Below are 22,950 nucleotides of genomic sequence, written 5' to 3'. Positions count from 1 at the left end.
CTTTTGCCTTTCCTATGGCAGGAAAACTTTTTGTGAACCAAACAGCTGTGAGGGTTTTGGAACTTGTAATTTCTAACACATGTCTAAGCTTATTAGTGGCTGGTTTAGCCCCACCTGTTCTGTGGCAGCATGATAATCCTGTTTTACCAGGGGTTTGTTTTCAGTGTTGATCTTATGTACTTTTCTATGCAGTTGTCTTGACCTTTTTTTTTTTTAGATTAAACAAACCAGCCTCTTTACTGTCTGTCCACTTGTAAGACCTTTTCTTTCTCCAGTCATACCAGTAATTCTCCTTTGCTGTTGTTCCTGTTGGGTAAACGAGGACCACTTTGTAAGAGTTCATTACAGTGCTACACCCCAGCTGTGGGCCTTTTCATTGCTTTGTATGATGGTAGCTGCAGTGCCCCATTTCTTCTGGGAAGCCCTCTCTGGAAACACTCTGGTGTTCCTTTTGCTGACATTTCTCACAGCCACACCCTGGAACTCGTGGACTGATCCCAGTGAACTCTGTGAGCTAGAACTATGCGGATTATTTGTTTTATCTGGTACATTCTCATAGAAACAGCACGTCTTCCCTAAAATGTGAATTCCTGAAGTAACGCAAGTCCTTGCTGAAGAACACAGCCTTGCAAATGTGTTAGTTGCAGCAGTTAGTGTTTCTGAAGTGAGGTTATTTCCCAGCTAAAACAGTGGATGGATGATAAAGCAGCTGCACCTAATGATCTTTCTTATCATTAATTACCTTGTAACCTCTAGTCATGGTTGAGTAACCTCATTAAACCGCTTTAATGAGGGGTGTGTTAAGGTCTGCCTGCATAGCCTCAGCTGCTTTTCCTTTTTAAGAATTGCCCTTCTCATCCTGAATTAATGTAAAATTCTCCTTTGTAGTGCATTAGTTCCGTTGCCATTCTGTATGTGGCTTGTTGAAACGACTGTTTTATTCAAGTGGACAAAAATAATAAAATTGACGTCGTTTTTTATATGTAGTTTTAAGGATGGTCCCAAAGAGTGACAGACGTGGGGACAGTTCCTCCTTTTCCGCCGCGGCTCTGTAGGTTTGTTGTGGGTTGGTTCTTTTTATTTGGCGGCGAAGTAACCAGCCGCCGGCGGCGGGGCTGCCTTACCCCCGCGGCCGCCAGCGCCGGGCAGGCTCCGGCCCCGCGGTGTGCTCGGGGGCGAGGCCGGGCGGGGTCTGTGCGGTGGCAGGCCGTGACGGTGCCTCCCGAGCAGAGCGGCTCTCGGCGTCCCTCCGGTACCGACGTTGTAGGTGAGGGGCTGGCGCGTACAGCCGCCCCTGCGCCTTCCTCGGGGGTGGAACGCCAGACCCTGTTTATAGACGGTGTTTTCATTTTACTCGGGCAGGTCTCTAAGTTGTCAGCAAAGGCTGTGTGTGCTTCTGGGCTTAAAGTGGGCTTTTCTGCTTCAGCCTAAGTCAAGTCTCGCTTGGCTTTACTTGAAGATGGTATATTAAGCGTTTGTCTACATATAAAAAGTCAAGGTAAAATAGATACAGCTGTGTTGGACTGTTGTAGTTTGTGTAGGTTTCATTAACGTCGTGTTCTCTTTCAGAGGTTTTTTTTAAACTCAAATGGGTGATGAAAAGGATTCTTGGAAAGTGAAAACTTTAGATGAAATTCTTCAGGAAAAAAAACGAAGGAAGGAGCAAGAGGAGAAGGCAGAGATAAAACGTATGAAAAATGTAAGCTGCCCTTTTGTATACAAGCATTTCTAATAAAACCTGAGGAGCTTGATTTTCTGATGAGAGGGCTTCTTGCCCTCTCAGTGAAATTCCTCTTATTCCTCTGTGCTCTTATGCATGTTTTGTGTGTGATCAGTGATTCTAAAGCTTGACAAAACTACGATGCTTTGCTAGGGTCTTACTGGATTTACGTTGTATTCTGTGCTTTGTTTCATAGTTATTCGTTAGAAAAGGTAAAGAAATTGGTGTGATTAACTGGAAGCTGCGGTTCAAGTAATTAAAAGATTTTATCGAAGAATGGGTTTAAATAATTGTTCTTGAATAAATTTCTGTTTCTATTTGGGGTTGTATAACTTTGTAAAAAATAAAGGGTTTTTTTTTAAAAAAAAACCCTGCAATAGTTAATAGAATCCCTCTTAATGATTTCTTAATTTTTTCTACATTAAATTTACAGAAGTTCAGCTATAATTGCAATCAAACTGCTTTTGGCTGCTTACAGCTATGAAAGCTCTGGTTCATAAATTAGTGCACTGGTGTGACCTGTTGAAGAGGGCTTTTGAGCCAGGAATGGAAGAGTTCAGTACTATTTAAATTTATTTATTTCACTACATAAATATTAATTGCATTTCGGTTTTGCCCTTTCTTGTGTTTCTATCACAGTCAGATGATAGGGATTCAAAGCGGGATTCTCTTGAAGAGGGGGAGTTGAGAGATCATCGCATGGAAATAACAATCAGAAATTCACCTTACAGGAGGGAAGACTCTATGGAAGACAGGTAAGAGTAAGAGAATAAGAGAATAACCTTGTTGCTTTAGGAAGAGTTACTGAAATTAACCTTTAAAAGTACTGAGAAGAGGGTTTAAAAATACCTGAAGGGGAAAAGTTTAACTTCTTTGGCATGCAGATGTGCCATCTCCTGTTTGTAGAACATGCCAGGGTATCTTTTTAAAGTACTGATTAAGGCTTGACCGTGCTCCCATTTTGACTCCTACCTAGTAGTAAAATATTTTACTCAAGATGTAGTTCCTGCAGGCCTGCTGAGTTCTCTTCAGTGCTTAATTCATCTTTAGTTTGCTTGTTTATTAAAAGTGCACATAGAATTATTGCTTAGCTTCTCATCTGTGTGACTGGTTTTCTGTAATGTACCGTTAATGCCTTGGTTCTGAGGTGTTATGGAAATGAATTTTAATATTAATAAAATAGGAAAAAAATATATTCTTTTCAAAATGAAGAGGAAATAACACACGGCCTGATTGATGGTACATGTAACCTTCCTGAGTTTATTAATTTGTCTTGTATTTTAGAGGAGAAGAAGATGATTCCTTGGCTATAAAACCACCGCAGCAAATGTCACGGAAAGAAAAAACCCATCATAGAAAAGATGAGAAGAGGAAAGAGAAGCGTAGACATCGTAGTCATTCAGCAGAAGGTTGTTGTTGCTACATTTGGATAATGTTTGTGGTAGCTTCCCAAGGTGAAGCTGAACAGGCACTGTGTAGAGAGTAAATAACAGTCACTACAAACTAAAGGAAACATGTCAGGTGGATAAGGGAAAGGAATTTAAACTTGTATTATTTGTTTGATTATGTTTAATACCCTTATGGGAATGACAGGGGTTTATGTGTGTTTGAGAGGCCAGTAATCGCCTTGGGACAGGGACGTGGAGTCTGCTTTTACTGTTGAAGTCTGTTAAGATTCTGGCTTCACTGAGTGAGTACCTGACTGTAAAGGAAAAAAAAAAACCCTTTCTGGAAACATTCGTGTTGTATTCCCATTACTAACAGCCTTTTTCTGGTTTTAATGCGTTTGTGCAAGATCTTGTAATCTTTTAATTTTTGAGATCAGGATTTTTCCATTAAGAAAATGACAGAGAATATGAAAATAGGTTACCTTAAGTATCATCCTTTCTGGTTTTGCTTTTTAAAAAATAGGAGTGCTAAACATTTTGAATAGTAACACTCCAAAATTAATTTTTGTTTGTTTAGGGAAACATGCCAGAGTGAAAGAGAAAGAACGGGAACATGAGCGTAGGAAGAGACATAGAGAAGAGCAGGATAAAGCCCGTCGTGAATGGGAAAGACAGAAACGGAGAGAAATGGCAAGGGAGCATTCCAGGAGGGAGAGGTACATCCATCCCTCCCTCCCTCCCTCCCCTGTGACAAACCAGCAGAGAGATGAACAGCTTCCTCTTCTAAATCGATCTCTAACCTTTCATTGCTCTGAAATGACAAACAAGTTCAGAGCAAAAACTTGTAAGGTCTGATGCCAGTGCCAAGTTCCTGTGAATGTGTTGTCTAATGAAAATACGTTCTTGACTCTAATTATCTTTGTAAGTGGCTTCATTACAACAGTTACTTCTAGGTGAATTCATTGCCAGTGTTTTACTGTAATGGAAAAAAACCCTGCAAACCAGATTGACATAGTATCAGGGGATTTATTAACTGAACTTCATTTCTGTTTAAATCCTGGTAAGGGTGCAGAAGCTCGTGTGTTTTAGAGCTCATGGTCTTTGCCTCTGAAATGCTGTTTGTAAAGGATCAGCCGAAAAGCTCCTTCTGTTTTTGACTGATGCTCAATTGGTGGCCTTGTTGCAGTGAAACTGAAATAGCCCTGTAGTTTGTTACGGCAAAACAACTTTCCTGTATATCATAAACTGAATTTGTACTGAACTGTAATGTAACAAAAAATACTTATTTTCTAGAGATCGTTTGGAGCAACTGGAGCGAGAACGAGAGAGAAAAATCCGAGAGCAGCAAAAAGAACAAAGGGAGCAAAAAGAACGAGAAAGGCGAGCTGAAGAAAGACGTAAGGAACGGGAAGCCAGAAGAGAAGGTAGCTATCTCTGTATAAATGTTTTTAGGCTTACTGTCTGCTGGCATAATGGTGGAATAGAGGTATAGAAAGCATTTTCTTACTTAGTTTAATGGCAGGATTTAAAAAAAAATTAAAATGTGGGGGGGCCTTCTGTGTGGGAGGGGAAAAATAATCTTAAATTCTACATGGGGAAAGAAAACAATGTCATATGCCTTAAATATCATGGCATATTGATTAGGCAGTGAGTCTTTCTTTGCCTCTCTCCATTAGTCTGCTTTCCTATAGAAACAAGATTTATGTAATTGATGTTGTCTGCGTGCGTGTGTGTGTGTGTATCCGTCACAATCCCAGTCGCTTCTGAACTCTTTGGCTGAGTCTAACCCAATTTGGTAGAGATTGAAGTCTCAAAATTAAGTGTTTTAAGTATTTGGGGAAATAAATGGCAAAGGGAGGAGAGAGAGAGATCATGTAAGTACTCCAACTGTGAAAAAGGCTGTAGTGGTTTCAAGTGGAAAAAACGTGATAACCGAGCAATTTTGGTTAGCTTCTACACACAAACCCTCACCTTGCATAGCGTATCAGGTACCTGCAGTCTCAGTTCAGGTCACTTCTGGTTAAAGGATCTCTGTCTTAGCTTTCAGAGGTAAAAATTAGAGCCCGTTCCTGTGACAGAGCTTGTTCAAGAGTAGCAGAAGCAGCCAAATATATATATATATTGCTGTTCTCTCCAGTTCGGCTCATACCGAACAGCTCCTTTTTGTGCTTGGTATTTAAGCTGGTATTGCTCAATCTAGCTAGCCTTTCGTTTTAGCTATTTTTATTGCTCTAAATGTTCTGTCAGCTCCTTCTAAACCTTAGCTGGTTTTATTCTTTTATGTATCTTCCTGGTCTGTCCACTTCTCTCTGGCATTAACGCCTTAGTTTCAGGGTGTTACTCTGTAGTATACAGGGTATCTTGTTTCTGATTCCCAAGTATGGCAGCACCTTTCTCGAAGTAGCACAAACCCATATTTTACTGTGAATGAGGTAAATCGTCCTTTATTCTCCTAGATACAGTTAGGTCCCACTTCTGCTCCTTCCTGTTACCCTTTAGTTTCTAAGAACAAACGAAAAGTACACAAAACAGGTGGTTGTGGCAGACAGAAGTATCCTAATTAGGGCAGGGAGATGTAACAATTTCTTCCGCTTTTGTTTTCACTAGTTTCTGCACACCATAGAACAGTGAGGGAAGAATATGGAGACAAAGTAAAAATGAGACCCTGGAGTCGCAGCCCATTACGACAGCAGAGAGACAAGGTTGAGCAAGGAGATAGCAGGAAACCAGGTAGCGTTTGCCACTTTATAATGTCTTTGCCTGGGGGCTAGGAGGAGCTGTTCTTGGGTAGTGTTTAATTTTTAGCAGTCATTATAAATCCCTGGTACTCTGTCAAAAGTATTGTCCACTTCAGCCATGGTGGCATAAATCTGGAATATTCTTGACTATGTACATGTGTACTGTTTTCTAAAAGCAATGCTGGTTTTGCAGGTAATTGTGCAAGTGACAAATGGATTGAATCTTTCCTTTTTAGTAGTAGGAGGAGTAGTTTGCAAAGTAAGTTACTTCATTCAATGATGAACGAAGCAGCTGACTGAATTTTAAAAATTTTGTAGTTCAATTCCCTTGCACACTAAAAAGGGATTGTTTACGCTATCTCCGGTTGGATTTGCTGTTAGGAGCTAAGCTACCTTAAAAAAAATTACCTTACAGGGATCAATATAGTTTAAGCGTCACTGATATTGTCATCTTGTAGAAGAAGATAAATGGTAACAGCAGTATTTTGGTTAGATGGTGGATTTTGTTTGCTAAGGCAGGAAGTGGTCCTTCCGTGCCTAGAAGGCCCCAAGAGTGAGTAGAGAACTTGCACAATTGACATAAAAGTGTCTTTGGTTACAAAAGAAAAGCTCCGTGTCTGCCTTGTTAACGTGTGTAGCTGTAAAAATAAGCGTAACTATTTCAAGTCGGGTGATTGCAGAGTGTAACGGGCTGGAGGTCCGGGTGGAGGCAGGCAGGAGGTCCGCTGGAGCTGCTGCCTAGTTGATCGACACTTACTCACAGGTGCTATTTCACAGTGGTCCAGAGGACTGCAGTGAGCACTGGTGGGGAACGCTGTATGTACACACATTAGTGAGACTGTGTTGTGGTGATACTTGTTGCCATGTTATTTTTCTTTTTAATTTTTATTTTTTTAATTAATCTCAGAGGTGCTTAGGCATATATCATGTTTCAAAAACAAAAGGTCAGCATTCCATGGTTCTGGCTGTTGATCCTGCACCACTGCAATTCAGAAAAGCTGTTTGTCTTTTGAGCAGAATGTGTAATTTTTATTTTTTTTTTTTAGTGCTCTGTATGTCCACTACAGAATGTTCAGCACCAATTTAATGGCCAGAGAAAGTAAAGTGGTTATTTGGGTATTCAGAGTCTTGTAAGTAAATTGATACTCAGTCAACATCCTGTTTTTAATTTTCATGGTCTCATCAGTAAAAGAAGAGAAACCAGAAGAGAGGGACCCTCTTTCAGACTTGCAAGACATCAGTGACAGTGAGAGAAAAACCAGCTCAGCAGAGTCTTCATCAGGTAATTAAGTGCAGTTTATTAAATATAATTAATTATATGGTTGTCTGTTGAGGAGACACTTGTTGGAGTGTGTGCCTACTTAGTTATGTGTCTGATTATTGCTGAGCAGAATCTGGATCGGGCTCAGAAGAAGAGGAGGAAGAGTCTAGCAGTGAAGGTTCTGAGGAAGAGGGAGAGGAAGAAGAGGAGGAAGAGGAGACAGGAAGCAATTCTGAGGAAGTGTCTGAGCAGTCAGCTGGTGAGTAACATAAAGCAGATCCTAAAACGGTGTGTTATGATTTTCTTTGTTTCTCATTGTGTATTGTTTCATTTGAACATTTTCCTTTTCTCTTAGTCTAGGATAGGCTGAGACCTCACAGGTCAAGATAACTAAAAAGAAAAAAAACAAGTACAAGTCATATTCTATCCTTTTATATAGAGGTAATACCAATTATTCATCTAAGAAGTCAGATTAGAAAACTGAAAAGCCTTTTTCGTCTTCCTAAATGGTGTAAGGCTAACAGTTTAAGTACTTTTGTAACATAACATATTCCGTAGAGAAAAATTCTGCACTTATTTGGGGGGTGGTGAAATACAAATATGTCTGTCATTTTGAATTACTTCCAGTTGCAAATTTCAGGTCTTTTTTTTTTTTTTTCCATGCCAGTACAAGCGAATGAACATAATAAAAAAGGTTTAGTAAAAATGTCGAAGCCACTCTTGTAATTAAGTAGTAAAGAAAAGGCACAAAAGCATGCTCTGATGGTTGGGTATTTTTCTTTAAAATCAATTACAGTTAATAAGCAAATATTCATAAGTTTCTTGACTTAATTTGTTCACCGGCCCTCATCCCTGAATTCCCAGATAATTGGTAAGAACTGTATTCCCCCTTGGAAGCTGAAAGGTGCAGGTTTTATTGAGTTAGGGGAAGCATTTGCTTTCCAAGTGAAACAGAAGAGGTCACTAACTGGATAGCGACCTCACTCACGAGGCACTAACAAGGTCACTAATATTCAAGAAGGCCTGGAGAGTTAGAAAAGCATTTCACTAGCATCTGCCTTGCAGGGAACTACAGAAGTGTTGAGTTTATTCAGTTGAACTTGATTCTGTTTTGCAGAAGAGGTGAGCGAAGAGGAAATGAGTGAAGAGGAGGAACGGGAGAATGGAAACCACATCCCAGTTGGTACAATGCAAATAATGAATATTTAAAGAAGTGTTTGGCTGAATTTTTTGCAGCCAAATGAATCTATTTCTATAAATATTTAAGAATATTTTAAATGTATTTCTTGCTGCAGTTTTGCCATCATTCTGAAGCATTGTATATTTGGCATTTTGGGGCCATTCTCATATCAGAATCAGAAATTCCTTGAGATCTGTTCCAAGGTCTGTGTTTAGAGGAAATCAGGTCCTGGTCTAACGAGCTAATGCTGCTTTCCTTTTCATTTTGGGTCTCTTGTCCTGTCCTCTCATCAAAAAAGCTTTGCGATCAGAATGAGATCTACTGGGTCAATTTTCTCTTTCATTCTGTTAGCGTAGAGATTTCTTTCTCTGACGTGCTGTATTTAATGCTGGAAATTGTACGTGACTGTAAACGAGTTGTTGAAAGCATCAGCTCTGCAGAGAGGAGACGTCAGGCTTCTCACTGATCTTTATTGCTACAGTAACTGAAGCTGCACATGTATCCCGTGTGCAGTGATCTGTGTTTCACTGCCCTTATTTCTCTAAAGCTGAACTTAATTGTCCCAGACAGCTCCCTCTTTCCATCACTGATTCTGACTTTTAAAGTTACAGAGTCGAGGTTTGACCGGGATTCAGCGGGAAGCGAAGTGGAAGAGGAGGAAGTAGGGGAGGGCACCCCTCATTCCAACGCCATGACAGAAGGAGACTATATCCCTGACTCGCCAGCTTCCTCCCCCATTGAACTGAAACAGGAGCTTCCAAAGTATCTCCCTGCGCTCCAGGTAGAGAATCGCTGAACAGATGCTGGAGAATATCACGGGCAAATGGATTTCTCTGGCTGCTTTGTTCACATTATAAAGATATATTTGTACACTGGATCGTTTTATGGGCAGAGTATGCCTTCTGACTCAACATCACAAAATACACGTTTCTGTGTGAAATATTGCTGTCTTTTTTTTTTTTTTTGATCAGGAAAATACTTGGATGGAGCAAAAAACCAGATACTTGTGAGAGAAGGGTTCCAGTAACATGAATAGAAACTAATGGGTGGTTATTCTTTCTGTAGCTGACAGCAAAGTGTAGAAATATGATGTGAAAGCATATTTATATTAACTAAACTATGTGAAAAGCTATCGGTCTGAGGTGTTGAGTTGCTGCCTTTGCCGTTGTGGCAGAAATTTCAGTATTCTGAGCAAAAGTAATGAGTGAAGACTTAATGAAATTTAGTTAATCTACTAAAACACATACTCTGTTCAGGATTCCTTTAGAGAGCCGAGTAAAAATAAACCCCAAAGATTGATTTCTCACAAGGTGTAGCCGTGCTGTTGAACTCTGTTGGTAAATTTTAACTATTCTTGTGAAGTTGCTGAAGTTTGCTGTATGTCATCTTAAAAAAACCCAAACAAAACCCTTCCTCAGATGTTGGAGGAGTAAACATTGTCCATCTGTTTGGTTTTTTTTTTCAGGGATGTCGTAGCGTGGAGGAATTTCAGTGTTTGAACAGGATTGAAGAAGGAACATACGGTGTAGTGTACAGAGCAAAAGACAAGAAGACTGGTTAGTATAATTAATAATATAAATAATGTTAATATATATAAATAAACCAGTTATTACCTTCATGGTATTTAGGGCTGCAGTTGCATGGAAATTACGGTCCTGCACTTTTGATTGATAAACAAAATCTGTCTAAAATACTTTCTCAAGAATAATTATGCTTTTTAATAGGGTGTGGACTCTGACCTAAGGGCTTCACTTGCAGCTCTTCCAGTTCAGAAGTAATCTCTGTTGGCCACAGTGGTGTAGAACAATTAACACAATTTCAGGTTCTGGCTCGAAAGGCAGTTTACTTCTGGCTTGATGTAGATTGTTACCAGGTTGGAAGTTTTCAAATTTTATTCTCAGCATTCCACCAGGTGTCACTGTGAGTGCAGCGACCCAGCAGGGAATTCATAAAAGCAGAGGTGGGTGTGCAGTGAGTGTGTACCGCAGTATTTTGTTGTAGAAAGAAATTTCACTCTTTTCAGCTTTAAAGCTCCCTCTCAAAAACCCAATTCTTGTGTATATAAGCGGATTTATATATTTAAAAGTCAGTCTCTGTTTATCTGGTTTGTAATGGCAAGTGTCTTGAAGAAATTACTGCATTTCCTATGAAAGGTGCAAGAGCCAACCATCCAGTCATTTATATGTTCCTCTTCCACGGTGATTTCCTCAAGTGAAAGAAATATTTGCTTTGATAGTTGAACAAAAATACTGGTATTAGTACAGCACTACTTTTCCTGGAAAAAGATAATGCACAGCAGGATACGATCTGCTCTTCTGGCCTGGGTTTGCCTGTAGTGTGCCATCACTGGTGACATGGTACTTTCTATCAAGCTGGGCATTTACAAGGGGAATTGTGGCACAGTAAATGAAATACCTGCAGTTTTAAATAAAATTGGCAGATAGTTCTTTTCACAAGCTCTCTTCACTATGTTACAAAGCAGACCTGGACAGAAATTAGGGTTATTCTCAGGTTCCAACTAACAAGCTGTGATGTTGGTGACAGGTTTGAATTCAGGATGCCTCGGTTCCGCTGTTTATTTTGGAATATTACGATCATTTGGGGAGTAGAAGCATACAGCTGGCGTTGTGGTTTCTCTGACTGCACTTATTTTCTGGACAACTACCATGAGCTCGCTTTTCTCTCCCTTTTCTGTCTTGAGGTCTGCTCTGAGACTGACGTAACTTATTTTCCACAATATCATGCTAAACCCCGATGTATTTAAATAATACACTTCGGTATTGTTTTGAGTAGCACCTTGGTTTCAAGTTGGGCCTTTAAACAGAGGGGAAACTGCATTTCTGTCTGCTGTCTTATCTTCCTAACTTATGGTGAGGAGTTTAGAGGTAAATACACTTTTTCCTTATTTTCTTTCCCAGTGAGTTATACTAGAATACACTAAAATCCATGATGCAGCTTTTGGACTGTCGTTTTGGATTTCTTCTTAAACTTGGGAATCTTTTGGTGGTGGGTTTTTTTACTTTCCTAATGTGAGACTGATTCTGCTTCTTGGTCCAACATCATGTCTCGAGTAACGGTTTCATTCAAACAAAATAAATCAGTGCCAGAACACTGGGGGACCTCTTAATGTGTATTTTATTAGCTGTCTGATGGGGAAATCCATGTTAATAATTCTGGTTTGTCTGCAGATGAAATTGTGGCTCTGAAGCGGCTGAAAATGGAAAAGGAAAAGGAAGGCTTTCCCATTACTTCTCTGAGAGAAATAAATACTATTCTGAAAGCACAACATCCAAACATTGTCACTGTCAGAGTAAGGCCACAATCTTCTATTTCAAAAGTATTTTTGTTCTTGAAATATTCCCTCTTGGCTTTTAAAATGCCTTATAAAAACGTTAGCATTTGTAGCAGAGATTGTTTCTGTAAACAGTTGTATACAACCCACAAACTATATAGACATTACTTGTCTCTGCATAATCTGATTTTCTCCAAAAATGAGCTGGGGGGTTTTTCATAGAAAGATGTGTTTTCCGTGGATTTTACCAATGGCAGATTCCATTTATCCTCTTGCCAGTAAATTTCTAAATTAATTTCTGCGTGCTTTTTAAATACTGTGTGCTTGTTGTTAATTTGTTTCTGTGTTTTAGGAGATCGTTGTTGGCAGTAATATGGATAAAATCTATATTGTAATGAACTACGTGGAACACGATCTCAAGAGTCTGATGGAAACAATGAAACAACCGTTTCTACCAGGTACTGTTTGCTGCAGTCTCCTGAAATTCTCAAAACTGGCCAAGACAAACCTCAGTGTCTTTGGGCTGTGCTGACATCAGCGAACTGGCTTTGTACGGTGACGGGTATTGCCTTGGAATGTCCTATGAGTGTTCTTTGGAACAGGGACTTCACTGCTTGTTCTCTTGGGTCTGATTTTGTCGATTTTTAGTTGATAGGATCATAGGCTGGGAGTGCTGCTATTCGTAGTGATATTTGGCTGAGGTGAGTGGAGGTTCAGATCTGAAATCAGGGAGTTTCCCCTGTGCTAAACCAGAAAACAAACACTGGGTTTTGATTTTGGCCACTTCCAATGGTTTTGAGGCATTGATTTCTGAGCATTATTTGCACGCACTCCAGCTATCCAACTTAATTTTTTCTTTATTGGCAGCTCTGTGGGTTTATCTGCTCTTGTTCTGGGACGTATTTTTATGGTGCAGTCTATACTGTGCTTTTAACTTGAAATTGCTTTTTTTCCCTGCCTCCTTCCCTCTTCTCCAGACCAAAAAAAAAAAAAAAAAAAAAAAAGAAGTGAAAACCTTGATGATTCAGTTACTGCGAGGAGTCAAGCATCTTCACGACAACTGGATACTTCACCGAGACTTGAAAACTTCCAACCTGTTGCTCAGTCATTCAGGCATTTTAAAAGTAAGAATTACATAAAATATACCACACTTATGAAAAGGCTCATTTTGCAGAATTACGCTGCATTTTGGCTACATCAAGAGCTGGATAGAATGTTTTGCATTAATCTGTAAGAGGTACGAGGTGTGGCTTGCAAAACAGAGTTACAAGAGAGTAACTTTAGTAGTAAAGAGACTGCCTTGCCGCAGGGGTAGGATTGATGCTAGAATGTGACAGATAAGCATGTTCTAGTGAACACCAAATTCTTTATATTGAAGATTTTGGTTGGAAGTCTGACTGGTGGTCTCTCCCTGACGATGCAGCGGTGCCGTATGCGTGACAATGTCATTTACTTTTTCTCTGTCAGCATCCTAGTGTTTGAACTGGGGTTGCTTTTTCAACTTGAGAGATTGTGAGGCTTAATAAAGAATGTAGATGTCCCCAGTAGTGCTGAACTGTACTGGCGGGGATGGAGATTCTCTTTAACAAAGTCTTTTAAAGTTGCACACTTTAAAAACTTACGTAACCTTTCACTGACTTAACAAAAACCAAGAGAAAAGTAGTATTAAAATCAGATGAGAACATTTAAATAATAAATAATAAGGTCAGATAAGAACATTTTAAATTTTTACTTCTAAATTTTAGATGCCAGTTGTATAATTGTCATTATTTACGTGTTACAGCTGTTAGTGTTGTTAAAGCCTTTCCCTTTCTCAGGGAAACTGGACTTTGAAATTTTTTTGTTCTTGCTTGTAAAGTTGCAGTCAGCTTCTGATGTTTGGTTTTGTTTTCCCCCTGCCACGTAAGCTCTCTGTCAAGGTGATCAACAACAGGAACTCTTGGCCTCAGGAAGGGAAACGCGTTTTTTTTCCTTCAGAGGAAAAAGTCAAGGCCCATGAGAAACGGTGTATTCTGTGGCTGTTTTTGAAGGCTGGGAGCCATGCAATAGCCAACGTGGCCAACGCATACACAGTGAACAGTGTGGTCAGTGTTGGAAATAGTGCTGATTACCAGTTTTCATTTAGGTTGGAGATTTTGGACTAGCCCGAGAATATGGGTCTCCGCTGAAGCCTTACACACCGGTGGTTGTGACGCTTTGGTACAGGGCTCCAGAGCTGTTGCTTGGAGCTAAGGTATGTTTCTCTTTGTTCCTCCAGCTGCTAGAGGAATGACTCTTCAGACTAACTTTATTTTAGAATTTCTGAACAAAGTATGAGTGTGCTTGATTCTTTATATTGATTTAGAGGTGGAAATTCTGAATTTTTGGTATTATTGTTTCCTAATAACACAGCTAAAAAGGTTCCATCTTCCACAGACAGAAGGTGGGTGGGTGACAGGTTGGGGTTTTTCACCCTTCGAATGCTGATGTGCTGCTGAACTTCTCAGGGATTGGTGCAAACTGTCATTGTCATCTTAGCAGCTGAATTGTTTGGGTTTTTTTAACCTTTGTCTAAAATTTGTGACACCTGAGAGCAGAACAAGGTGCTGGCAGCATTCCCCACTGATGACCTGTTTCACAACTGAAATCTGGATGAAATCAGTAGGGTTCTGTAGGGCTTCAGTGACAAGAGCCATGCCAGAAAAAAATGCTGCACTACCACCAAAAAAAAAAGGGTTCAAATGTAAAAGAAGCCCTGTGCTACCTTTCAAAGCTGTTTTCATAACAGGAGAAATGTCTCCATTTAAGAGAAGAGGCAGGTTTTGGGCCCATAACCTGAGACTGCTCTTGTGGCAAAATAAGGGCCAAGGATCAGTGGGAAAGAGGATGAGTTCAAATGCTTTGTGCGTTGTGATGGACCGTGTGAGCGAAAAAGGCAGGCAGCATTGTGGAGACTTGCCCGTTTCATCCTGAGCTATTTGTGTATATGGGTATTTCATAAGTTAAAGTAAACTTTTAAAGAAATACAGACGAGACCTGTGCCTTGGGTTCGTAGGATTGCATCTGTTCTGTTCAGAGTGGAAGAATCCTAAAAAAAAAAAAAATCCAACACCGAACAACCCCAAATAAAACCCTAAACTAAAACAACTACCCACCTCACCCCCCAGAAAAACCCAACTCACTGATTTTACAAGGTACAATATGTTCCTTCTTTTCAGGAATATTCGACGGCGATAGACATGTGGTCAGTAGGGTGCATATTTGGAGAGCTGTTAACGCAGAAACCGCTGTTCCCAGGGAAGTCAGAAATCGACCAGATTAACAAAGTTTTTAAGGTAAGTTGACTGGGTTTAGGGACCAGTACCTTAAGAGTAGTAAGAAATGAAAAGCACTTGTTTCTCTTTGACAGAGATTCGACCTTAATGAAAGGCTCATTGCTCTGATTCTTGTTTTACAATATTTACAGTAGGCAAAGACCAAGATCTGTGTTTTGTCTGTGGGGATACTCACCAACTCCTCTAGCTGCATCTGAATAAGTAGAAGGGTTGCACTTTAGAATGACTTTGTTAAGGAGATGCTTTAATTTACAGGATCTGGGTACTCCCAGTGAAAAGATCTGGCCTGGTTACAACGAGCTGCCAGCAGTAAAGAAGATGACATTCACAGAATATCCCTACAACAACCTACGCAAGAGATTTGGAGCGCTGCTCTCTGACCAGGGCTTTGATCTGATGAACAAGTAAGTGCCAGGTTCCGGGGTGTCCTTGGCAGGAGGTGTTCACGTGCTGGGGCAGTGGGGGAGCACGGTGTTGCCGTGCATTTAACCTTGCCAGAACGTGCGGATGCATTTGCAGTTTGTCTGAGATTCCTTGCAACACTTTTTTCCCACTGTCTCTCAACGTGAGCATGTACCATGCTCTTAACCTCTGCTGGTAAACCTCAGTCCAAGATTGTTCTTGCACACCTATAGCCTAGAAGAACAGAAAAATGTTTTAGTAGTAGTTTTAGCTCATGGATGTCATGTTTAATTATGTGGTGAGTTAGTTATCACGCACTCTGCTGGGTTCTGTTAATTAAATTACAATTGAAAAAAGGGCAACAGGCAGTATATTCTAGAGATCATATTAAAGAATTAGGAAAATAGCAATCAAAAACTAGATTTTTGAGGTTCAGGAGTTCTGTCACATCTGATCTGGCAGTTCTTTAACTACTGGTGCGTTCTGATTGCATTCAGGTTCCTTTTTCTTTAGAAAGTTGACAATGGCTTGAGAGGTTTTTGGTCCCTCTCCCTCCCCTAATAGACCCTTTAAATTTCATTACATGAAGTAGTGGAAATGATTGAGTTTCAGATTTTACTTAAAATTTGTCTCTATTAAAAAGAAAAAAAGAAAAAGACTCTTATTTTAAAAAGTGGGCTTTTCGGTCTTTCCAGTTTTTAAGAATTATGCTGCTCCAGGTCTTAGAATGAGTTGTGAGTAATTTATTGGAAGTTAGATAACCTTTCAGAAGGTGCAAGGCAACTTGTCTTAATGAAGATAGATATCACATCAGTGTCATCTACCTCGTAATTGCTTTGGTTGTGACAGGACTATGTCTTCGTTATATTCATGGGTAAGAAGGACAACGTTAAAGTATTCCTGTGGGGCTGGAACTCGCACTTAAGTCAGTGGAACTCATCACACGTGCAAATCTTGGATATAGAAGTGTTTACGTAGGGCCAGGCACTGGCAGGGTGAATAGCACAGTGAAGCATGTTTCTGTATTGCTAAAGGTGCAAAATAACCACAGGCTGTAGAGTTCAGTTACACTATATGACAGTATTTTGTGGTGTATCAATATAATCTCAGTTGTCTTCTCCAAAAAACCAAAGCAGCATGGTAAAACATTTTAGCTGAACCATCCTGGATTCTTTTTGAGCTGTAGCTGAGCACCCATAGATTCTGAGGTGTCTAACCATTTATACCTCTGTAAACAGATCCCTACAAATCTACTTTTGATGGGTAGTTCCAACTGCTGTTCGATTAATTACAGCTTCGTGGAAGAAAGTATGCTTTTAAAATCAGTCAGCTATGTTAGATTGCGCCAGCAATCAAATCCGTTAATAGAATTCTGTGTTGAAAATCAGAAAATTCTACATCGTGTTTCCGAAGAACTTACAATTTTGGGGACTAAATTTTTTTTTTTTTTTTCCTGCCCCTCTGTCTCTCTTCTTCCCTATCTTGTCATCTTCCTGAATTCTTCTCAGCTTTTTGACGTACTACCCAGCCAGAAGAATTACTGCCGAAGATGGTTTGAAGCACGAGTATTTCCGAGAGACTCCCCTTCCTATTGACCCCTCCATGTTTCCCACCTGGCCAGCAAAAAGCGAACAACAGAGAGTAAAACGTGGCACCAGCCCCCGACCGCCGGAGGGAGGCCTCGGGTACAGTCAGTTGGTAAGTGCAGCAGGAGCAGGCTGATGGCCTCGCACAGGTCCAAATCCTCACTCTGGAAAAGTTCACGGGGGCTGCATTTTGTTCATCTTCTTGGGCTCCTGGCACTTACTTGGGTGAAAAAGCCACTACCGAAGTCCTGCTTTGCTTCTGTTCCTTTTCAAAGGGCAGGTCCCATTACTGTTGTATTCACAGAAATCGTTTTTTCTGTACATAATCCGAGGGGAAAAAAAATATGCCCGGTTTTATCACAGGGCAGAAGGTTTTCTTCTTTTGAAAGTGTACATTGTTTAACACTTTCAACTAAGCTTTCAAAGCTGAGAATTTCTTTTTGAAAAAAAAAAAAAATGTGTCTTGTGGATAGAAACAGTCTCCTGTCTCCAATATTTGGAGAAGAATTAAGAAAAGGCGAGGCTGATGTTCTTTCTGTCTGGGGACTGTGCTGCCCATTTTGAGAAAAGCTGGCTGAGGAAGATGCCCTTGGAAGTAGGGCACTGCAGTGCCTTAATTATGTCAACTTTTTATTACATCCGTTACTGTTTATTACATAGACTCTTTATAACATCCGTGTCTCAGCGTGGATGAAGGGGCACTCTGCAGTTATCCTGCCCAGTTTAAGATGAAGTAGCCTTAAAATTTTATTTAACCTTGATTTTTCAGGGTCTAAAAATTGACGTGGAGTGTATGCAGAGTCTTTCATCAGATGTTAAGTTGAACTACACTTACACTGTGTGTTCACAGATTTTTTTTTTTTTTCCCATCTTTCACATGTGCAGTCAAAAGTAGGTATAGAATCAGAGGAATACACTTGAGATGCCCATAGAAAAGAGAACTGCTGAAGTAGCAATGTTTAAACATCAGGAATAACACTCTGCATTGTCTTTAGGTATGATGCCACTAAATCAAACATTTTCTTGCGCATCTCCTAGAAATAACTTTATTTTTTTGTTGTTTAGCTTTTTGTGTTGGAGAGGTAAATACACCTGCACAGACACTGATAAATGAATTGTGATTGTTTTTTACAGGGTGATGATGATCTGAAAGACACGGGTTTTCATCTGACCACCACAAATCAAGGAGCATCTGCTGCAGGACCTGGTTTCAGCCTCAAGTTTTAAACTCGATGTGAAAGAGGGGAGGAAAAAAAAACCACAACCAAACCACAAAACTGTTCATGTGAGTGGATTTCTGAGTGCCCCAGTTCTGTTCTTCACATCAGGGAGACTAGATGTTTTTCACAGGGAAAAAGTCAGATGGCATCACAGATTCAAAGGCCCCTGCTGGGTGTGGAGTATAACTACTGCTGCATTCCATTAGAGGACTGGAATTAACCTGAAACGCCAAGGATCGTTACAAAATTTGACAAAGGAAAACTTGAAGTACAATCCTGGAACAGTTTCTGCTTTATTTTTAGTTTCTTTTTTTTTTTTTCCACTGGGTTTGTTTTGGTTTTGTTTTTTTTCCTTGTAAATTTGTAGAATTAAAATACATTTTTAATTGTTTAACAGTGTGAAGGATTTTGTTTCTTCACATGCAGCAAACTTTGATGTTGGTCGCATTAAGTCTTCTAGAGTGGAAACTTCCCCCCCCCCGCTGCCCCCATGTCTGTGCTGACATTATTACAGCATATTGTCAGCCTGGGCAAGCATCTTTTTTTAAAAAAAAAAAAGTAAATTGTATGTGTCTGAATATAGTTAGGGCAAAAACCCAACAGTTCTGAGGTTTCTTTCCTGTTGTGTGCCTTGGAATGAGCCAGGCTGGGTTGGTCTCAATATTTTTTGGGTGCACTGCTGAGCTGAACACTGCTGTGTTGTATACATGTATTTACAATGGCACTGGTGCAAAAGTATTGTTTTATAAATCAAAAAGATTTAATATGGAGACTTGAAACTTTCTTTTCTATATGAAGTTCTTTTAAAATATGCCATTTTTTCATAAAAAGAGCAGCTTTAGCTTTCCTGATTGTCTAATGCCATATTCCAGTCCTTTCTCACAAGGTGGAAGACCAGTGGAGCCATGCTGGAATAGCCCAGCCTTTGAGTCTCAGCTGTAACACTGTCATTGTTTTCTGGAAACGGGAAGATTTGGAAAATTCTGGGGTGTTCAGGCAGTCCAAACTGGGCACCAGGCCAGTAAAAGGATTAATTTAAATGATAAACTTTCTATCCCTTTCAGGACACGTTAAAAGAGTTTTCTGGGTAAACGGCCTTGGAACTGGAATTTGCACATACTGGAATTGTGGTAAATTTTGAAACCAGTAGGATGTTGTTTTTTTCTGTGGAGGAATGCAGAACTATTTACTCTTTAGGCCTTCTGCTGAAGGAGAAACAGTTCTATTACTAGTTTTAACTGATGCAGGATTCCTCACAGGTGGAGATCAACAACCTGCTGAAAACTTTTTTTTTTTTTTGCGACATCCCACAGAGTACAGGAAAGGAGAACCATTTTGCCATGGCCTGTGTGAAGCTCTAAAGGATTAGAACATGACTCTGTGTTGTCTTTCACGCTGGGCCATGCATCTTGCACCCTGTGACATTTCTTTCCTGGCTTCCTTGGCAGCGTTGCAGCCATCACTGGAAGATCCATGTTCCTGGCCAAAAAGACGACTTCATCTAAGCTGGGATAGTGTCAGTGAAACAAAGAGAAGCTAATGCTGGATTGCAAGGGAAATTTAATATGGTTATGAGAGACATGTCACTAACTCCCCCTTTTTTTTTTTTTTTGTAGAAGGGAAATACCAGCTCTCCCTGAGTAGTGCAACATTGTTTGGTTACTGCATCTCAGCTTTTGTCTCCATTGTCTCTTTCTACACAGAGTGCTTGCCTTTTATGAGCCTGAGCTTAACTGTCCGTGCAAAGATGCAGTTTTGTTTTATACTCTGCTGTGTGCTCAGCTAACTGTGATGGTAAAACTGTCCTAGAACAGAGGAGAATTTTACTGATGGCACCTTCCTGTGCCAACACAGAGCGCTGCCTGTGACCCCTGGCAGTTTTGCTCGTGCTTTTAACTAGGAAGAAACTTGTTTCAGGAGGTTATGAGTCTGTCTGCCCCTGCTCCTCGGAGGCACCTGGCCTGCTCCCCTCTTCCTCTGGGGGGCTGGGGCTGTGCAGGGAGGGGAAGCACCTCCCCTCTGTCAGACACTGACAGGACACAGGGTCTGGGGAGCTGCGGGGGGTGGTACCTGGGCTGTTGGGGTAAGACTGCACAAGTCAAATATAAACAACAGAAAAGTAGTTCTGGGGGGTAAAAGATGATCTGTGGATGTTTGAACTGAATGTTGAAATGTGGAATGCATTAATTTGTGGTGTTGGGACCCTACATCCTCCTTCTGACAGGTCACATCAGGTCTTACACTTTTTATAAGTTCTTCTAGTGCTATGCACCAAGATCTAAAAAAAAAAAATGATAGCAAAAGAGAGCATAACGGGTCATTTTCCTTCCACAATACCTGTGCCTCCCTCCTGACACAGCGGAGCCGTCAATCAGTTCACCCCTGGGTCTGATGAAGAGTTATGGTCTTGTCCTCCAGCAGTCTGCTGCCCTCCATGTCATTTAACTGCAAAATCTGATGCTTTTTTTCAAAAACTTTTTTTTTTTAATTCTCTGTACAGCACATACTTGATAAAGTCTTTATCATTAATTAAAACTAATTTGGGAAAGTTTTACATTCCAGTACTCAAGTCTCAGAGTCTCTGTTGCCCAAGGTATGGAAGCAGGTGATGGAGAAGTTCAGTTGCACTACTGGAGATTAAATATAAAATGCCAAAGAAACAGTTTGAACTTGAAACAAAACGAGCAGTAATTGAAGTGCTCAGTCCAGGGCCCTTGCTAGTGCTTCAGTCTGATTCTCCAGGAGTAAGTAGTCAAGATTCTTTCTTTTTTCTTTACTATACAAGTGTAAGTTCCTTCATTAATTGCATTTGCAATGATGCTCATGTGATCTTCATTTAAGGATAAGTAACCTGGATAGGAGTATTCCAGAAGTTCCTTATCTTTATACCAGCTGTGGTAAGAAAAATAATAGAAATTAAACTACAAAAGGTCTAGTACCATGCAATACTGTTTGTGATTCTTTCCCTTGGGTAAGTCTTGCTGGGTAAGGGTACAGCACAGATGGGAATTTAACCTCCTTTTGTTAAGTTTTACTGTGTGTTTTGGGCAGATGGTGGCAGTTAGGACAGTGCCCTGTTGTGAGTAATTTAGGAATTTGAATCTTGCTGAAAGCTGATGGGGAATTTTGGACCTCAGTCTAAATTTAAACTGATGGGCATCCTTCTCAGTTTTAGATGCATCCAGAAATAACATCCTTGTACAGCAGTAAGAGGTAACAAACTATTAATTGAAAGGGTAAATTTAAGACTAAATTTTTGCAGAAGATGGGCTGGGGAATTTGACTTGATGGTAAGAAATGTGAGTTGGATTTTTATCCTTTTCCAACTCAGCTTGCTCATTTCTGATAGCTCTGCTCCCAGGCTAAAGCTCTGCACTGTGATGGACAAGATTTGGGCCTCCCCCCTCTCCTCGCAGTTAGCCAGCCACCCCTCTTCCTACCCCGGGTGCCAAATGAGACAGTGACACCCTCCAGGAGATAAGCTGCATTCTTATTTACGCTGTTTTGTCATCCCTCCTCTGCCTTTTTGTAGGTAAACTCCTCCTAAAAGCACTGGAATAAATGATAGAGCACTTACTAAACTTTGCCTTTTTTATGAATTATCTTCTGTCCACAGCGGAAGGTGACATTCCTGCCTTCAGAAACAGTCTTGGTTTTTGTCCTTGGCGGGGGCAGAGTAGGGGGGACCGTTGGAAACGGGAATTCTATCCACCAGAGATGAGAGAAAGAAGTGGCAAAAGTTAACTTACCTCTTTATCAAGCTTTAGCCATTCTAAAATGCTTTCACAGAATTCTTATCACCTAAGAAACCTTAAAAATACTAATTTTAAAATGCTTCCTACTGAGCAATTCTTGGATAGATGTGTAACATTGTTCATATGCAAATATAACAATTTTGTGGCACGTAAAAGTGAGGTAAAAGTCATACACAGAGAGGAGCATACATGCAGTATATGAACAGTCCCCTAGAACACAGGGGTTCATCGTTAGCTGATTGCATCTTTACATTGATGTCATCTAAAAAATACCTCTGTCCTGGGGAAGAGGTACTTGTTACACACTACAGCTTCTGAAGGTCTGGGGATTCTTAGCTGAAGAATAATTCCACAGCTGCAGCAACATGACCTGACCCCCCTGCCTTAGTCCCTTATCTGGATTCATAAAACGGAGAGATTAGATAAGGTGATTAACACACTTATCTCCTTTTCTGCAGAGCAGCACTAGTCCAGCTGTGTTTGAGATGTCATTGCATCAGGAACTCTACTGCATCTCTTCTCTCTGCCTCTCCCTTCCCCAGTTGGGGCCAAAAGGGAAGCAGCCCGTGGGCACACGCTGTCATGTTTTCTGAAACTCCCTAGCATTGGGTCAGTTAAACTAGAGAACAGGACAGTTTCATGTTCTAGTCCACAAATGTTGAAAGAGAAAAGCTGCTTTCTAGGCCAAAGCCCTGATCTCGGCTCAGATACAAAGAGGCCAGGGCTGCTGCTCTATGGGGCTGGTCACTGCCAGCCTCTGCTCTCCAGCCTGGGAACTGAGATCCTGCCTGTCCCTGCAGCAAACACTGCAAACCCCACCAGGAACCCCAGAGAAGAGTCGGGTACCGTAGCAGAAGTCGCAGGTCGAGGGGCAGTGCTTTTTCATCAACTTCCTGCGTTTCTCACAGAAACCTTTTTGTGCCCACGATGGGCACATAAATAATCTGTCTTTACATCCTGAAACAGAAGGAGACAAGGCATCAGGGTAGGCTCTTCTGAGAAACAAATTGATGTTTCACCTAAATCAGATTGCCATGTCCATGGAACAGGAAAGAATCTACACCAGGAGTACAAACACTGGAGCAGGGGGTTAG

General features: G+C 40.6%; 2 protein-coding genes across 8 annotated transcripts in view; one reads left to right on the top strand and one right to left on the bottom strand.

Moving 5' to 3' along the window:
• The first annotated feature begins 1,548 nt into the window (after window positions 1–1,548).
• Window positions 1,549–18,158, top strand: CDK11A (cyclin dependent kinase 11A). Of its 2 annotated transcripts, none has more exons than XM_026862483.1 (19): window positions 1,549–1,699; window positions 2,360–2,475; window positions 3,005–3,129; window positions 3,686–3,824; window positions 4,402–4,532; window positions 5,716–5,838; window positions 7,033–7,128; window positions 7,238–7,366; window positions 8,225–8,290; window positions 8,899–9,068; window positions 9,753–9,843; window positions 11,476–11,597; window positions 11,932–12,039; window positions 12,584–12,703; window positions 13,705–13,812; window positions 14,777–14,893; window positions 15,149–15,297; window positions 16,804–16,993; window positions 18,016–18,158. In XM_026862483.1, the coding sequence occupies exons 1-19, from the start codon at window positions 1,589–1,591 to the stop codon at window positions 18,106–18,108; spliced, it is 2,304 nt and encodes a 767-aa protein (XP_026718284.1). In that variant the 5' UTR covers window positions 1,549–1,588; the 3' UTR covers window positions 18,109–18,158. The 2 variants fall into 2 exon arrangements, with proteins under 2 accessions (XP_026718284.1, XP_026718283.1); XM_026862482.1 differs by having other exon boundaries at window positions 8,893–9,068.
• The window catches only part of MMP23B (matrix metallopeptidase 23B), a 24,607-nt gene continuing 16,961 nt past the window's right edge, over window positions 15,305–22,950 (bottom strand). For 5 of the 6 annotated variants that reach the window (XM_026862493.1, XM_026862489.1, XM_026862491.1 and 2 more), the window contains 3 exons: window positions 22,703–22,813; window positions 21,679–21,805; window positions 20,130–20,993 (listed from right to left, as the gene is read on the bottom strand). In XM_026862493.1, coding sequence (XP_026718294.1) covers window positions 20,819–20,993; window positions 21,679–21,805; window positions 22,703–22,813 — 413 coding nt within the window. In that variant the 3' untranslated portion in view covers window positions 20,130–20,818. Of the gene's footprint in view, window positions 15,530–20,129; window positions 20,994–21,678; window positions 21,806–22,702; window positions 22,814–22,950 lie in introns of those variants that run through there. The other variant, XR_003399836.1, reaches the window with a different exon arrangement.

Source organism: Athene cunicularia, assembly GCF_003259725.1.
Source record: "Athene cunicularia isolate RWA chromosome 21 unlocalized genomic scaffold, athCun1 chr21_part1, whole genome shotgun sequence".
Classification (NCBI taxonomy): domain Eukaryota; kingdom Metazoa; phylum Chordata; class Aves; order Strigiformes; family Strigidae; genus Athene; species Athene cunicularia.
The sequence above is the reverse complement of the archived record's forward strand: the minus strand, read 5'-3'. Positions and strand labels throughout refer to the sequence as shown.

Excerpts from the sequence above, each read along its gene's own strand:
- CDK11A (XM_026862482.1), top strand. The coding sequence starts at position 1,589 with ATGGGTGATGAAAAGGATTCTTGGAAAGTGAAAACTTTAGATGAAATT. Across the intron at positions 12,704-13,704 it reads GTCATTCAGGCATTTTAAAA|GTTGGAGATTTTGGACTAGC; the intron begins GTAAGAATTACA and ends GTTTTCATTTAG. Across the intron at positions 16,994-18,015 it reads GCCTCGGGTACAGTCAGTTG|GGTGATGATGATCTGAAAGA; the intron begins GTAAGTGCAGCA and ends TGTTTTTTACAG.